At 36.8% G+C, this 18,069-nt stretch overlaps 1 protein-coding gene across 2 annotated transcripts; it reads left to right on the top strand.

Annotated features, from left to right (window-relative positions):
• The first annotated feature begins 1,933 nt into the window (after positions 1 to 1,933).
• LOC107781378 (uncharacterized) lies at positions 1,934 to 15,840 on the top strand. Of its 2 annotated transcripts, XM_075225260.1 has the most exons (10): positions 1,934 to 2,164; positions 5,004 to 5,194; positions 5,698 to 5,834; positions 6,739 to 6,783; positions 6,871 to 6,924; positions 7,551 to 7,655; positions 7,754 to 7,960; positions 8,188 to 8,273; positions 14,147 to 15,105; positions 15,233 to 15,840. In XM_075225260.1, exons 2-10 carry the CDS (start codon positions 5,014 to 5,016, stop codon positions 15,514 to 15,516), a joined length of 2,058 nt encoding a protein of 685 aa, XP_075081361.1. In that variant the 5' UTR covers positions 1,934 to 2,164; positions 5,004 to 5,013; the 3' UTR covers positions 15,517 to 15,840. The 2 variants fall into 2 exon arrangements, with proteins under 2 accessions (XP_075081361.1, XP_075081362.1); XM_075225261.1 differs by lacking the exon at positions 5,004 to 5,194 and having other exon boundaries at positions 1,955 to 2,164.
• Positions 15,841 to 18,069: the final 2,229 nt, after the last annotated feature.

The following is an 18,069-nucleotide window of genomic DNA, read 5'->3' as shown; positions in this document are numbered from 1 at the left end:
CAACCAAACATTGCACACAAGTTTCTATTGACAAAACGAATCTATTTCAACTTCGGAACAAAAATTCGAATCTGATGCCGAAAAATTAACTCCCCATCAAACTTGCGAACTCTCAAATTCTTCAAATTGCCAACTTTCGACAAATAGAGCCAAAACCTTCTAGGAACATCCAAATTCAAATCCGAACATACATCCAAGTCCAAAATTACCATACGAATCTAGTGAAACCATCGAATCTTAATCCCGAGGTCGTTTACTCAAAAGTCAAACCTTGACCAACTCTTCCAACTTAAAGCTTCTAAATTTAGAATTACTCTCCCAAATCAATCCGAACCTCTCGAAAATCAAAACCAACTATATATGCAAGTCATCATGCATAATATGAAGCTACTCAAGGTCTCAAACCGCTGAACGAAGTGCTAAAGCTCAAAATGATCGGTCAGGTCGTTACAATTGAATATCAAGGAGTTTGAATCTAAATTTTGGGACAATTTACTTGACATTTGAGGTGGTTTGAATTGAAATTTGAGCCAAATTCAAAGTAGATGATAAATATGGAAGAAGATGATATGTGTATCTCATTTTGCATTTCCAATATATTACTTGTGTATCTCTATATATCCATGTATATGTATGCGTGAGATACATGTTACATACATATCGCATTGAAATTTTTACCTCGATTTAAACTATGAATTTTGACTCCAACCTAGTCCAAATTACCTCTATTTTTCTCAAATGTTATATATTGCGTTATCTATGTGGTTTCAACGAATTTCAACCAAACCCATCTATAAAAATATTTTTTGCCTAGGTTTTTCGAATGTTATATATCATTAATAATAAACTTTAATTTCAAGCTAGTCGAAATACCTCCAATCTCTCTCAAACTTTATATATTGTTTTGCTTATGTATTTTCAATGAATTTCAATTATACCCATTAAAAATTCTTTTTTTCTAGGTTTTTTGCATGTTGTATATCATTGGTAACTTTTTGGCTATTTTTAATAGCATGACTTAATAACTAATTGTTGGTAAGTCTATTTGTGACTTTTCCTATAGTTTTATTAGATGATTATTTGTTACTAATGGACCATATCAAATCATTTTTTATTTGGGTGATTAGATTTACATCAACAAAATTATAAACTATATCAAACTTTTAGCTTTCACTAAAGCGTATTTATATATGATCTTTGCAGGTATGTAAATAGAATGAAAATATAGAATATTTTTATTATTAGTCGAGTTGTGTAAGCGAAATCAAATTTCCTATTTTGGAACGAAAATGATGTTTATTTTGAGTCAAATGTGGCATGTCATTAAGAGTTTTGTCTTTCTAATCGATTCATACTAATTGGGTCGAAACAATTTTCAGATATAAAAGATTATTTATTTTTAGTTGAATTATGTGAATATCAAATTTTTTATCTTAAAATGAAAATAATATTTATTCTGAGCTAAAATGTGGCATGCTATTAAGTATTTATCTTTTTCTATCGATTCATGCAGATTTCAAATAAAATAGATTTTATTTGTAGAAATGAATAAAAATATAAACAACTTACTTAAACAAGAATAGTAGTAATTTAAAATCTCTATCCCTTGCTCTAATGGATCAAATAAATTAAATTTGCAGTTCATAAAATTAGAAAAGAAATCAATAAATACTGATATTATGTTAGTTCAATTTTGGGGGGGGGGGGATGTATATATAATAAAATTAAATTAATAATGAATTTAGTTTATTTTTTGGAAAAAAATGGACCAAACCACAAAACACCCATATTTATTCTCCAAACTCTTACAAATAACTTTTTTGCCTAAAAAAAGCATTAATGGACAAACCATAAGTTAAAAAGATGAAGTATACTGTATACATAAAAAAGTAGAATATTTTTAAAGGACAAAAGAATTTATATTTTCTCCCTTATCTTTTCTTTTCTTTTTTCCACGTAATTTTCTCCTCCCTTTTCTTCTTCGTCTCTCTCCGTGTCCCTCCCCCTTCTTCTGAACATTTCGCCGACCAGTCCCTTCTTTGTCGATACATACACACACTTCACTATTCATATATAAACAAAAACACTTCACATATTCACATACTTCTCTTCCGTTGATCTCTCTCTCTCTCTCTGGATCCTTATCCAACACCGTCACACTCTGGTATGCCAACTTTCTTCTGTCTTCTTTAACACGTTTTATGTACCTCCCCATCACGGATCACCTGCCGAAAATTTTGTTTCATTTCTATCTGTTTACTTTTACTTTGATCTGATTTATATGTATTTTTAGTTGTTTTGTCTCTCTTTTTTCGTTGTTCTTTGTTTTAATTGGCATTTGAGTCACTTGAATTAAATTCTTGGTTCTTGAGCTCTTCTTGATAACATAGCACTTGCAGTGCATTTACTACTCCCTCATCCCAAATGATTTGGGTTATTTGACTGGAGACAGAGTTTTAAAAATAATGGAAAACTTTAAACAGAATACTCTAAGTAGTCTTAGTACCAGAATACATTCTCTCTTTTTTTTTCTTTTTTTTTTTGTATCTACCGGACCCTTCTAAGTGTAAAATGAGATTGTAAAGATTATGTAGTTTCTAGATAAGGAAACGGTCTTCGTGCCAATTCTTTTGGGATGGATGAAAAAAGAGGAGTGCTACTAAATTGGAGTTGAATTGGCATGCGGATTCTTTTTTTTCTTTTTTTTTGGAGGGGGGGGGGGTGGCTCATTGGTCTAGGCACTTTTCGATGGTTGCTGTGTTGTTGACGGCGTCCTTTAACTTTTCTGGATCTTTTCATAACAAATATGCTGCTATTGCTTTCTGTTTATGTAAAGTAGATTGGATTTCACAACAGCATGGATTTATCTTTACAAAGGCGTTTAATATTTTAGAGAATTAGGTGTAAATGTTGCATGGCCATGTGATTTGATTTAGTGCTTGGTAGTTTTGTGGCATTGAGCTAAGAATTCGATATCAGCCAGACTTTTAGTATATATGGATGCATAAAGTGTAATAGTCATGAACCAGGTGGCACCGCATTATTATCCTATGATGATATCTTTTAGTGCACCGTAAAAAGGAACATGTCTTCTTGTTGTATAATAATTGCAGATAAGCCTATAAGGCTATAAGCAACTACTCTGCGATACCAGCACAGTAGAAAAGTTTTGGTCCTGTGTGCTGCTTTGCCAACCATTTCCTTGTTTTCTTGTTCTATTGATAATGTAATGAAGATTCTGTTTTCCTTAACTTTCTAGTGAAATCCAGTTAAATCTAGTCTTGGAGCATGTGTTCGAGTTTCTACCAACTTATGAGTTATTATTGAGATATGATAACATATCATAGTTGATAAAGAATGCTCCCAATTCAAATGGAATTTGCATTGGCCTGATCTTTTGGAATATAGTAAACATGTGGATAACATTAATTTGTTTTGGCTCTTTCCTGTTGTATCTACGAGGGAAATCTAGACTCGAGAACAACAATTAGAGCTGGCACATCAGGTATTTAGTGGGAATCTGACCTACAATAGCTTTTGCAAATGATAACGATTTCATCATCTTCTGATCTGTCTTTTGGGAGCATATGGGAACTTGAATTGAAATAGATAGGATAGGTCCCAATGCTTCAATACACCTTTGAGTTTTCAATGGGATTTAGTTGAGATTAGACTCAATATACCTCCTCGACTTGTCAGAGATTTAATTTAGGTTATTTAGGGACGTTATTAGGAAAAACTCTCTTCTACAGAAACACTACCTTTTGTAACAGTTGCTAATTCTACAGAGTTTGCCTCTTTCTTTCCGCTTCTCCTTCCAGTCACCTTTAGTACATACACAAATCTAGGTTCTCTGAATGTCAAGTTGATTGAAGGTTTGGTGTAAACTTTACTGTCAAAGCAACAAGCATTCTAATGTCGAGATGTTCAAAAGGCATGACTAGTTGTACTACTCACGAATTGTCATTTTAGTTGCCTTTTCGCAGGTTCTCAAGTATAGACTATTGCTTCAGACAAACTATACTTATATTATGTAGGATTGAATCTCTGAGTAGCTTTTCTTGCTCTGTATATTGACAAACTCTTTGCTTTTGAGAAGTCTTTTCCCACGTGATGAAGAAGAAAAAGAAGTACAATTTGATCAAATTACTTCTAGATTAAAATGCGAAATGAATGAATCAACTTTAAATCTTTGAACATCAATAAAGCTAACCAGGAAAGCAAGCCTACTACCAGGGGCAGTTTGCACTGCCATGTGGATTTTGGGTTTGTTTAGTGTAGCCTATTAAGGCAATCCAGAGAACCTCCAAGAAATTATGCATCTTTGAGTCAGAGGTGGCTTGGGGAAGTTACCTTTTCACTTTCTGGAAATGAAGATGACATTGCTTAGGGGACCTTTACCTCCAGAATAGGAAATTGGTAGAGGATTTGCTCCCGTAGATTAATCCCTGGCACCTACGTAAAACATATTTATGCAACTGAGATCTTCAAGTTTCACCTAGAAAATCCACAAATGAATAGTAGTAAAATATCTAAGATGGGCTTCGACAAATAGTTGCATGTCTCTAAATTTAGAATATAATAAGCAGTTTGGGCTCAGGACAACTTGATATTGCAGGAATGCCAAGTCATTTGACATTCAAATTGTTTCTGCTGTAAATTATGTTATTTGGTTTAATTATCAACATCTGTTGATACCTGTGCTATGTGATTTTATGATTCTGCCTGGCAGTAGGCCAAAGTTATGAGTTGTTTAAATCATTTCTGTTTTTTTTTTATAAATATTTTCAGAAGGATTTTTTGTCCTCCCTTTTTTCCTTTTGCCTGCCTTAGGATTTTTCGTATTTTGTACACACCACCACAACGTAAGTGTGCATGCAGACATATACCTAACTCAAGCTGAAGAATATGTTAATATTTTTAATTTGTATATGCCAAACTTATCAAAAAAACATTGTAAATGTCAAATTTAATTTCTGAAGTTCCCTTTTATGATCTATTAGTTGTGGATAGATGCCAGTTGCAAAACTCCGCATAGGTGGTACTTCAGATGCAATGAAAGCAGATGAGGTGAACGATTCACTTGATACTTTCATTAGACAAGCTATGGGAAAGGAACCTCTGCTTTCTTTCCCAAGAACGGGGGAAGGTCCTGTTCAATGGATTCAATGGCTTAATTCTTTAGATCAGCCAGGTACCGAACTTAAAACCTGGTGTTCATAGCATACAACATTTCGTCTTTTTTTTTTTGTTGGTTAACCATCTGGTATCAAAGCACACTGGCCCGGCTAATCCGGATTCTAGCTGCATAGGGAAGAGCTCCCTACTAGAAGTTTTTCCATTCCTAGGGCTCGAACCCGAGCCTTTGATAAAGGGTGGAGGGAAAGGGATCCCATCCATTCCACCATGCTCCTTGGTGGTATAGTATAACACATTTCACTAGGTTCTCATGCATGTTAAATTAGTGGATCAAGGAATTTACCGATATTTCAACAGATGTGGATCCCTCAAGCTGAATAGAATGTGAGTTTAGTCATCCAAAATGCTTTAAGCGACAGTGTTTGATGCATTAGCTGCAGATGCCAATAAGTAGCCTGAAAAGGACTATCTGAAGATTCTCCAGACTGTAACAGGTCACATACAGGACTATGGCTTAAGTCATGAATATTGATAAGCTTCTGTTACTTTTTTTTGCAGATATTACTGGATGGCCTTTTTTGACACCTTCAAGAGTTCAGATGCAGAAGTGTGAGAAATGTTCGAGGGAATTTTTTTCACCTATTAATCACAGAAGACATATACTTGTGCACCGCAGATCCTTAAATCTTGATAAGGTATATCTCAGACTTGGAGGCCTTTTTCTTTTTACTTTGATGTGTTTTAATGCTGGAAAAGATTTGGAGGTTTACCATTTGTGTACATGTAGTTATTGTAAAGGCTCGCATAAATTCTAAGCTAGGTGCAGCACATAATGGGTGCTTCTTAAGCAGTGCTTCAGTGTAGGTTCTAAGGCGTTAGCACCCATGGTTCTCTCTTGATGAGAGCAACACTAACCATTGAATATAGTTTGTAAAAAAACAACAACAACAAAAACAACAACCCAGTAAAATCCCACTAGTGGGGTCTGGGGAGGATAGTGTGTACGCAGACCTTACCCCTACCCCGAAGGAGTAGAGAGGTTGTTTCCGAAAGACCCTCGGCTCAAGAAAATAAAAAGACAACAATTGTTAAGGAGACATTGTGAGCAATATGCTATTAGAATATGAATTTTAATCAATGTTAGCGAGACACTTCAGAAAAAAATCTTTCTACACTACTCAGAAATTCAAAATAACTTGTAAACTCAATTAATATATTTTTTGATTCATATAATTTACTTGCAGTTCTTTCAATCTTTGGACACCATATAATTGTTATCTGTGCTTATAGTTATTCTTGCAGTACATATTTATATTTTATATTTTTTTCTTCGTTTGCGCTCTTCTTCATTAAGGGGCACGCTTAAATAGTTAAATAGGGTTTTGCGCTCAGAGCCCCAGCAGAAATTGGTGTTTTTTAAACTCTTTTCACCTTTGAAAACACTGGCATATCTACTGTCATTTGCAGTATCATTTCCATTGTGGTGAATGTTCTTGTTTTTTGATTAGGTAACTAAATCTTGATATCATATATACTTGTAAATATAGGGTGCGTTGGGTGTGCATGTGTTGAATCTTATGTTTTATTTACATTTTGTAGGAGTCGCACAAATACAGGGATTTGTTGGCAGCATTCTGGGACAAGGTAATTTTCTCTTCCTCACTCCCTAATTCTTTGTGTGCCTTGTTCCATAATGGTTATTTATGTTGTCTGTATCGCTGCTGCATACAGCTCTCAGTGGATGAGGTTAAGGAAGTTGTATCATTGCAAGATATTTCATTAAAGGTAACTGCCTGATTCTATGTTCTGCTGTCTTATGTATGTTTTTTCTTGACTTGGAACTTAAAGTGAGTTTTTCTTAAATGGAAAAAATATATGAAATGGAACTGAAAGTGAACTCTTCCCCTTGCAATTTTGACACAGAAATGTGATGATAATTTGGAATTGACTGAAGGTTGAATAAATGCCCCTATGGACAGTAATAGAATAATAATCTAGGCTATTCGTGTTGTGCAGCAAGACAAATATTCCTCTTCTGTTCTGGTAGATAATGTGAACTTGAGAAGACCAGATAGAACACCTGCATGTGTTCCTCCCTTTGGCTATGAGAAATTACAGCTTATTTCCCCTGGGTTTGCATAAACTGGATGTAGCCTCTGTCTCCCTTTATTCAGCGATAATTTTCTGTAGTAATTGAGCATTTCCACATTTAAGCTCATTGTATTAGCTTAGTTTTGATTAGAACTAACTATATAGTTTATACAAATGGTAGTTATGCTAGAAATCTTTTCTTTTCAAAGCTGTTTATGACTAGCAGAGTTCTTTTGGGCTACTGATAAAAACTTGTCTGAGCATTTCTCCCCTCCCACACTTTATAGAGTGTTAGATTGTAATTGCCATATTTCTTTTAGGAAATTGCTGGATCTTCACTTGTTCATGCCTTGGCAACAGCTTTGGGCAAACCTGGTTTTTGGACTCTTCCTCGTGGTTATGTAAGGGCTGGTTCAAAGTTGTTGGTTAGTTCTCTATTTCCTTTTTTACTGAGTATTATTGAACCAACAACAAAAGAAAAGTGAGATAAGAGCCAATGACACTAAATAGGATCAATTTGCAGGAAGTCATCCAAGCTAAAACTTTCAGGCCTCCAGTGACTTCCCAGGAGTTATTTAGTATCCTTGAAGATGCTACTGAGAGAACATTCTTATGTGCTGGCACGGCTGACTCGGTGCAAAAATATGTTTTTGATGGGGAAGCTTCCAAAATTGGTTTTGACGCGAAGAATCTAGTTGCTTGCACCAGCTTCCTTTTTGAACAGAAACTGGTAGAATCTCTTTATTTTTCTGGAGAACTTTCCTGCTTTACGTGTTTATACTTTTTTCACATCTATATACGTAATGGTGCCATCTGTATTTGCATGAAACTGTTAGATTCAGTTCCTATTTTTATTCTTGGAAGTGTGGTTAGACGAATACATTCTTTTGATTATGCTTTACCTGATTCTGTCCAGCGAACCAACATCCATAGTAACTGGTATTCATTTATGCTCAGGTAAAAGCATGGGTTGCTGAAAAAGATGCTGAAGCTTTGAGATGCCAAAAGTTGCTTTTTGAGGAGGAAGAAGCTGCTCAAAAAAAGTGAGACACTTTTTACCATATCAACTCATCTTCCCTGATTTTTTTCTTTTTTCATGTATTCTACTGAGGTTATGGTGTATCATGATTGCTCCTATGTTCTGAGTGACAAGTTACTACATGATAAAGTCATATTTCTTATCTTTTTTGGATAAATAATAAATTTCATTAAAACAAAGGGCAAAAGTTCCCCGTATACAAGAAGTATACCAAAAGATAGAAAACCTTACAAAAAGACATGGTTTTCTGTTGTATTTCATCAAAAAAAAAACATGGTTTTCTATGATTGCTACCCAATCATCTATACATAAGGGTTGTGGGTGCACCAAAAAACAATAAACGAAAAGAGGCTATTCCTAAAAAATACAAGATCTTTCTCTACTCCATCAAAAGCTCTCCTATTCCTATCTCTCCATACGGTCATATTTCTTTTTTTTTTTGAATTGGTAACTATTGTATATATTATAAAAATCAGTACATAGGTTGCACTGAAAACCAAATTTACATAGAGAGAATTTGAAGATATTCTAATTTAAAACCTAGCAGGATCCTAGTATGTCTATGATTGTCAATGTATCTTCTGTGTACATCTGATTGCACCAAAAACAAAATAGAAGAATACAATTGAGTTTGATCTTCTGCAGTCGATTGCTTCTGTCTTCAAAACATCTAGTGTTCCTTTCCCTCCAGACTGTCCACCAGATACATGCCGGAACAGTCCTCCATCTATCTCTGCTAGTTGCTTCAGCTCCAGCTTCTTCCCAGCTATAAATGACATCTTTAATCCTGTATGGCATTGACCATGAAATACCCCTAAGACTAATAAAGATTTTCCATAGTTGGTCTGTAATCTTGCAATGTAGAAACAAATGGTTGACAGTTTCTGCATTTTCCCCACACAGAAAACATCTTGAACACATAGATATTCCCCTTTTTATGAGGTTTTCCTGGGTTAAAACCGCCTCCTTTGCTAGTAGCCAAGTGAAGCAAGCTACCTTGTATGGAATCTTTGTTTTCCATATATGTTTCCAAGGCCATGTGTCTACCTGTTGATTGTCGTGATTCAAAATCTTATATGCATCCTTCACTCGGTAAACCCCTCTGTTGTGCCTCTCCCACCATATTGAATCCAACCCTTCCTGTAATCCTGTAAATGCTTCCAGCTCTTTGTAGAGGTCAGTTAATCTTGTTATCTCCCAGTCATTCAGCTGTCTTCTTAGAGCTATTTCCCATCCTTGACAACTCCTTATTTCAGCTACTGTCTTATGCTGGTTTTGTGCTAAACCGAACATATCTGGGTATCTTTCCTTTAAGCTTCCAATTCCTAACCAGTTATCATTCCAGAAAGATGTGTTCCTTCCGTTGTTCACTCTTATGGAGGAGTGATTCTTCATTATTGGCCAAAGTTCTCTGATGGATTTCCACACACTTACTCCATGTGATGTTCTGACTTTTTTTGACACCCAGTTGTTTTCTTCACCATACTTTGCTTTGATCACTTTGGACCATAAAGATTGGGGTTCTTTAGAGTACTTCCATAACCATTTAATTCTAAGAGCCTTGCTTTGGTTCTTCAAATTCCTTATCCCCATTCCACCTTGTTTTTTATCCATTGTTAGCGTCTTCCAATTGACTAAATGGAAGATCTTTTTCTCCTTATTGCCTTGCCAAAAGAATGTTCTTCGGAGTTTGTCCAATCTCTGTAAAATGCCTGTTGGAATTGGGAACAAAGACATCATGTAAGTAGGTAGAGAGTCTAATACTGAGTTGATTAGAACTAGCCTACCCCCCCAATGATAGGTACTGCGATTTCCATCTTGACAACTTCTTCTCACACTTTTCTATGACTGAATTCCAGATTTCTTTTGATTTGGATCTTGCACCAAGTGGCATCCCAAGGTAAACAGTTGGTAGGGACCCAACTTCTCCACCCAATATCTGAGTCAGTTGCCCCATGTTGTTAACTTCATTAATGGGAAAAATATTGCTCTTTCTCCAGTTAATGTGTAATCCTGATACTCCCTCAAATAGAACCAAAATGATCCTTAAGAATCTAAGTTGGTCTTTTTTAGCATCACAGAAGACTAGAGTATCATCAGCATATTGGAGATGTGTGATCTCTAGATTGTTAGCCCCACTCCTGTTTACCTCAAAGCCTTTAACCCATCCATTGACTTTAGCTGTTTTGATCATGTTGTTCAATCCTTCCATGGCTATGATGAATAGAAAGGGAGATAAAGGATCACCTTGTCTGAGACCTCTGTGTGAATGAAAATAACCTTTAGGACATCCATTTATAAGAATGGAGAATTTCACAGTAGATATGCAAAATTTCATCCATCTAATCCATTTTTGCCCAAAACCCATTTGTTCTAACATTCTTAGCAGGAAGCTCCAGTTCACATGATATCCAAGGCCTTCTCGATATCCAATTTGCATAAGATTCCAGGTTCTTTTTTTTTTATTCTTGAGTCCACAGCTTCATTAGCAATCATCACTGCATCAATTATTTGTCTTCCTTTGATGAACGTCATTTGTTGAGCATCAACAATTTTCCAACCACCCTCTTAAGTCTTTCAGTTAAGACTTTTGAGAGCAGTTTGTAAAAGCTCCCTATCAGACTGATCGGTCTGAAATCTCTCAATTCTTTCGCACCTGTCTTCTTTGGAATCAAAGCTATATATGTTGCATTGAAGCTTTTCTCAAACATCTCCTGTGAATGGAAGTTGTTAAAAGCTGCCATGATATCTTCCTTCAAAATGTCCCAACACTTTCTGAAAAATCCCATAGTGTATCCATCTGGACCTGGAGCCTTGTCACTTGCACACATCTTCAAACTGCTCAACACTTCTTGTTCCTCAAAGTTACTCTGTAAAGACTCCCTTTCCGATTCAGAAATGCTTGAACTATTTTCGAAATTGACTGTTGGTCTCCACTCTTCAGGTTCTGTGTATAGCTCCTTGTAGAATTCAATGATCTCGTTCTCTATTCTTTCTGGATCCTCGATTACTTCATGTTGAATCGTTATTTGGTCAATGTTGTTGTTTCTCTTGCGTGCATTTGCAGTCCGATGGAAAAATTTTGTATTCCTATCCCCTTCTTTGAGCCACAAAGCTCTTGATTTTTGTCTCCATGCAAATTCTTCATTCTTGAGATGCACCTCAATCTCCATTAGAGTGGCTGCTTTCCTGACTGATTCCTCCTCTGTCAACGCTCTTAGTTGTTGCGTTGTCTCAAAATCTGCTAGTTGACTTAGCAATTTTGATTTCTGCAGTCCCAAATTGCCTTCGTAACTTCTGCTCCATCCTTTTAGCTTGCCCTTGAGAGCTTTTAACTTGCAAGCTAAAATGTAATCAGGTCTTCCTGAGAATTCAAAGGATCCCCACCACTCTCTAATTCTGTCCTCAAAACCTTCCACATTCAGCCACCAATTTTCAAACTTAAAGTATGATTTAGCTTGTTCCCACGCACCACAGTCTAGAGCCACAGGTGAATGGTCCGAAATCAGCCTTTGTTGGATAGTTTGCTTGATGTTTCTGAACCTTACGTCCCATTCTTCTGAAATAAGAAATCTATCAATTCTTGAAGCCGCTGTATGATTGTCCCCTTTGAACCAAGTATAGTTTCCTCCTTCAAGTCGAAGATCTATCAACTCCATATCTTCTATAAAATCCGAAAACTCCACCATCGCTCTGGACCTCCTTGAACATTCCCGTTTTTCAGAAGGATACCTTGTAACGTTAAAATCGCCACAAACCGCCCAAGGACCTTCCATCAATCCCCTCACTGCACCAATTTCACTCCATACTTTTTTCCTTTCTATTCTACAATTTGGAGCATACACTCCTGTTATGTGACATTGAAAATTCTGTAGAAGAGCGTCAAACTTGCATGTCAAAGTGTATGCACCAGTCTGTAACACCTTCCCTTTCCATACTCTGCAATCCCATAACAACAAAATCCCCCCTCTCGTACCGCTAGCTTCTAAACTTGCATACCTCACCCATCTACCACCCCATATTTGAATGACTATTTCCTCGATATCCCCCTCGACTTTTGTTTCTTGCATGCAAATAATGTCTGCCCTCCAATTCTGCACTTGACTTTTTATTATCTCCCTTTTCTTCTTATCGTTTAAACCCCTTACATTCCAGGAAATTACTTTGATCATCATATAGAAATGATTGATAAGTCTCTTTCCCTACTCCTTTTCCCATCACTCTTGAATTTAACATCGAAAGAAGTTAAACCTTTTAATTCCAGTGATCCTTTGAATCTTTGTTTCTTCACCTCCAGCTCTGTCTCCACCCTTCTTACCTGTCTGCAGCTGTCAATTTGCATTAACAATTCCAATGCTTCTTCTTCATGTCCTTGGAAATCCACTCCAAACATTTTCCCCAATTTGATCATATTTTGGTGGACCCATATTGTTGCATCCATGTCTTTATCCAATAATGGATTGTGTTGCTGAACTGCTAAAGGATTCACCTCCTCGATTTCCCACTCTTGAATAGAGCTAAATCGCTTTAGATGTTCCAGAGTACTTCCCACGTGATCATTCCCCATCTTTGAGTTTATGCTTTGCTCCCCTTCCTTCTGTTCCAATCTTGCTGAATCTGCTCCACCTTCTGACTGACTGCAACTGGTAATTGTTTCCTTTTGCATACTTTCAAGATTCACATTAAGGTTTTGATCCCCCGGAGATGACTCTTTTGCCCCCGAGTGAGAAGGTCCTCCCATTTCCTCGATATAAGGCTTCAGCCCAGTATCTTCAGAGATCTTACACGAGAGGTCATTAAAAATGACTTGTGCAGCCATATCGGGGTCATAGGATTTCAACTTGACTTTTGACACTTTACTGCTTTGATTCATCGGAGTTGAACCTTGTGTAAATTGTCCACTTGCCTTTCCTTTACCAGTGTTTAGCTCATACCGTGTCTTTCTTTCAGCCCAGATTGGGATGAAAAATTTGGTACCGTCTCTTTCAATCCCCACCTCATTGGGAGTCTTTCTGCCATCACCAGCAATTTTGATTCTTGCCCACTTAAGATGTTTTTTGAGATCAGTTTCTTCTTCTGTAGCTAACCAACCCCCACAGAGATCTCCTATTTCTTTGAAGATCTTTTGTGACCATAGATGTAAAGGAATCCCCATGGCTCTAATCCAGCATGTTTCCTCAACTTGTGAGTTTGGAATGCAACCGGCAGTATGATTCCACCAATCCAGATGAAGCTTGAATTTTTTCCATCTCCATTCTCCTTGCACAATCTGCTCTGCCATGAATCTGTTTGGAAATTCAAACATTTCTTAATTCTTATTATTGTTTAGCGTAATCTGTTAATGCTAATGACGTAACTATTTCTGGAATAAAAACATTTACGTGCTCTGAAGATGTGCTCCTGCAGTTTATAACCTTATTTTTTGAAGCAGATTTCTCAACAAGTAGAAGACAGTTTCGTACTTTTATATGTTTGTCAATTTCTAAACTTACGGATATGGAGGTAAAGAGCGCCATTGTTACAGTGCTGTGGAGCTTGGAGATTTTGATATTTGCATTTAAAGACATGGCAAATAACTCATCCGTTTCACCTGGAAGTGACTTACTTTATTATTTGTTGGGAAGTAGATAAAGACAGGGCAGCGACAACTGTTGTAAGCATTCACCCCTAAGGGGATGGAGCAACTTTGACATTGGGAGCAAGTTCCATTCTACTTCAAATAAAAAGATTACTTAGTCAGATTAACTTACTTACCACGTCAGCTTGACAGTTTTTTAAAACTTTTGGCACTTTTTATTTGAATGAATCTTGGTTTGTCGCTTCTTTGAGGGTATAGCTATTGAATTCCTTTCAATTATTTCTCATGTGATATGCTAGGCAAGCTGAGCTATTGGAAAGGAAAAAGGTGAAAAAGCTTCGACAGAAGGAACTGAAAGCAAAGGAGCAATCAATTGAGGAGAAAGGAATTCTGGAGGCACCAGCTGATTGTTTTGAGGTTCCATTGGCAGAAGTCTCTAGCCTTCCACGGCCATCTGATTCCTATTCTAATATTCCTGACGTATCTCTGGACGTCTCCACCTCTCTTGAAATGGTTCAGTTCTCCAGCAATGTAGATACGAGCGTCGAATCCCAATATGATCTTTGTCACCAACACCTGGATTCAGTTAAAGCTCATAATCTTGAACCCCGACCAGTGTCTGCCAATAGTCGACGGCGTTTTGCCAATTCCCAGTTGCAAGCACCAAAATCGCAAAGGTCTGGGCGAAATGGTGGTTTCCATAACAATCAAAATCATCAAGCATTGAAAGCTGAACCTATACAGAAGCACAAGGACAGTGGTACCCCTGTTAATAGCAGTATGATATGGACAAGAAAAGTTAGAGTTGAAAGTGATGATACTTCAATACTGGAGGTGCAGAAAGAGGACATAGATCAGAAGCAGAGCAAATCTGAAGTGATAATTGGTTCTATATCTGTTCCCGTGGAAGATTGCAGCACTCAGCAGCAGGGAAGAGATGATTTTGGAAGCACAGAGCTTCGTAAAAAATGCAATGTTGTAGAGAAGCCAGCTAAGCATGATGCTCTTCAGGTTGGGTCAAATAGAGCAGCTGCCAAGCTTTGGAGGCCTGTGAGGCATACAGTTGGAAGACAAGATCCTGAAGAAGAGGGTGTCATGTGTTCAAAGTTTGATGATCGAACATCATTAAATGAAAATTGTTTGCAGTCATGTCCCGTGGACAGCTCTGGCAGTCGTAAGAATTGTCAGGATCCAGATGGAAATGCACATCAAGGTTTGGGATTTTCAAGTATCGCTGCAAAAGCTTTTCTTGCTCAGAGTATGTTTTACTAGCTCTCATGTTTCTATATATTATTATTACATGCATGCACAAACACAACCATGCATATCTGCTCCAAGTATTGTCTGCTTCTTCTTCATTCTGATTGATCTGAAAATCTATGTAGGATGGAGGGAGGCCATTGCTGGAGATCATGTCAGATTAGTGCTTTCTCCTGACACTGAGTCTTCAGGGCGCCCGGAGGTGCCAAGTAGCAGCAGTTCAGAAGCAGCCCCAGCATCAGATTCTGGGGAACATGGGGTTGTTTCCAGAGCTGACACTGAACTGGCAAAAAATGAAGTTCTTACTTCATCTTCAAGTGGAAACATTAAGGTCAAGTATAGGCCAAAGCCCGAAAAGGGTGTTAAGACAATGTACATTCCCAAGCAAAAAAAACATCATTTAGGATAAAAGGCAACATTCTTACTCATACCTGAATATGCAGTTTCTAGCCAGTGCAGCAGAGGTTCCTTTTTACCAGTTGTCTTCTGTGAGAGAGTTAAAGATAGGGTTTCTAGTGAAAAATAGCTTGTAGTTCCATCCTCTAGTTTGAGTCGTTACAACTCATTTTTGGCTCGGGCTTTTGCGCCTAACAATTTTGGCGTAATAAGTTTGGGTTTCTTTTTGGTCTTATTTGTCAATTCTTTCCGCTCACCAGATATCTCATATTTGTCCAGACAATGTATGAATGAATACAAATCAATTTGTGAAATGATCCCAAAGATTAGAGAGCAACCATTTTTGTCTTTCTTTTTCTAATTGCTATTAGATTTGGGCAACCCTCGCCCCTCCTCTCCATTGATGTCCATACAGTTCCGTTCGACTAAATTTACCTCTCCCTAATTAAAGGCTGGTTTTTGTTTGTTATGGCGCAAACTCAAAATGCAGCAATGGCCAATTGGCTCAATACAAGAACTAAACCAAAACTGGAATGTTTCTCATTGATGATGGTAAAAATGAGAAAATGAAGGTTGAATACAATCTGACTACAATGCAAAAATGAGTTAACTGCTATTATACAATTATGACATGTCACTGATTAACTAATCTTCCATATTACGTAATAAGCAACAGTCAAGCTAAGGATAACCACATTGCTGAATTACCAGCTCGATGATGCTATAGCTATATACTACATTGTTGCCTATTTTGAACAATGTAGTAAAGGTGATATTAAGTGAACTTTTTCTCGTCTTACTAAGCATTGGTTGTCAGTAATTGTGGTGGCAGGAGATATTAATTAGGTCCACTGTGTCTTAGCTGAGCTGTGTGACTGACTACTGATCTTGAAATCACTATTATCAAACTAAGAAAAAAGAAGCGTGGGAGGGGAAAACATGTGAAGAAGAGGACATCAAATGCAATTAAGACAGCTTCAAAAAATTTGATTGTTGTATGGGTCAAAATCTGACTAGACAAGAATTTGCATGGGAAGAGACGGCAAAAAGTTACTTGGGACTGTCGCATCCATACCACGCTGTAACAACACGCACCTCGGCCACGGCCGAGGTCATGTATTCAGAACGCCTGAGAGGCGAATTGGATATTACGGCACTTCAAGGGGTCAGCCCGTAGTATAGTCGAACGACTAAGCACTATGGTTAATGACCGCTGGGTGAAGACCTAGTATATAAACTAAGTGATAAGAAGAAGAAGGGGAGGCGGAGCAAATCCAGACACAGACATGTTTTCTAAAAGGAAGAGAAATCTTCACCTCTCTCTCCACCACGAAGGAGAAAGAAGCAAGGAAACTCAGATCATCAATATATATTGTTAGTCTAATCATATCAAATGTATGGGGTTCTACCTTGCTAAAGATCGGTGACCTTTCTCATTTGCGTCTTCTTAATTGTTGTTTAACATTATGAAAATTACCATCCTCTTCTTATATAATGGGATTCAATCACTGTTATAGTTAAATCTTATGTGTGCTATGCTTGTTTACTCTCATCTTCTATCTTAGATCTAGAGTAAATTATCGTTGGTTAAGATTTACCTAAAGTCTTCTTATTTAATTAGTTTAACAAAAAGCTCAGCACTTTTTGGTCAAACAATGGTAAAGTACTCAATGTGTGTTGAACCTTTTTTATTATTACGTACTATTTATGATGTAAATTGAGCTAAAACTTTGATAGCTTGAATTATAGAATACGAGTATTTTTCTATAACAAAGAGATAAAAGGAGATATTCTATAGAGACGTATATATGAGTCATGTTTTAAAATAAATTAACATCATTACCAAAACCAAGTAATACAAATTTGTTTGAAGTTATCTGTTCCATATATATGCGTTGGCGCTCGTTCACTGAGAAACAAAAATAGGTCAAAATAATGGAAATAGCTTAATTTTGAATATATATATATATATATATATATACGACGAGTTACATTTAATTATGAGGAAAAAAAGAAAGAAGGGATTAAATAAATACGTTATGCGTGGGAAACAAAATTAAGGCGAGTAAAAACAGCTCACTGTCACCACTAGTTTGCCAAATGAGAAGCCTCTTTAGTAGATTTGACTAGAAGACAGATCCGAAAGAGACGATTATGACATCCCATTCCCAGCGTATTACTATATATCCTCATGTTCAATACCATCAACTGCCTTATATTTATAAACTTAAGACAGTGAATGTTAACTGCCACTGAATTCATCATACTTTTGTAAATGCATAAGTTTTGGACGCACCCACTGTTTCAGATCGATATGGTGTTTCTTGTTGCCTGTATTTCTGCCCAAGGCCTTCAAGATATACTACTCTCCTTAAACTCAAAGATAATGTCTATAGTTTTTCAGATATAAATAAGTGGTGCAGAGGATACTGATTTTACGTCAGTGTTGTTCGACAGTTTCATAATTGCTGTTTTGAACCTCGGATCATGCATTTGAGAGGTACGTGTCTTTTCTGAATATCATTTGGTTTCCCAGGATACATGTGTTGACTGTGGCATCACGGAG

The sequence above is a fragment of the Nicotiana tabacum genome, chromosome 11 (genome assembly GCF_000715075.1).
Source record: "Nicotiana tabacum cultivar K326 chromosome 11, ASM71507v2, whole genome shotgun sequence".
In the NCBI taxonomy this organism is placed as follows: domain Eukaryota; kingdom Viridiplantae; phylum Streptophyta; class Magnoliopsida; order Solanales; family Solanaceae; genus Nicotiana; species Nicotiana tabacum.
The sequence above is the reverse complement of the archived record's forward strand: the minus strand, read 5'-3'. Positions and strand labels throughout refer to the sequence as shown.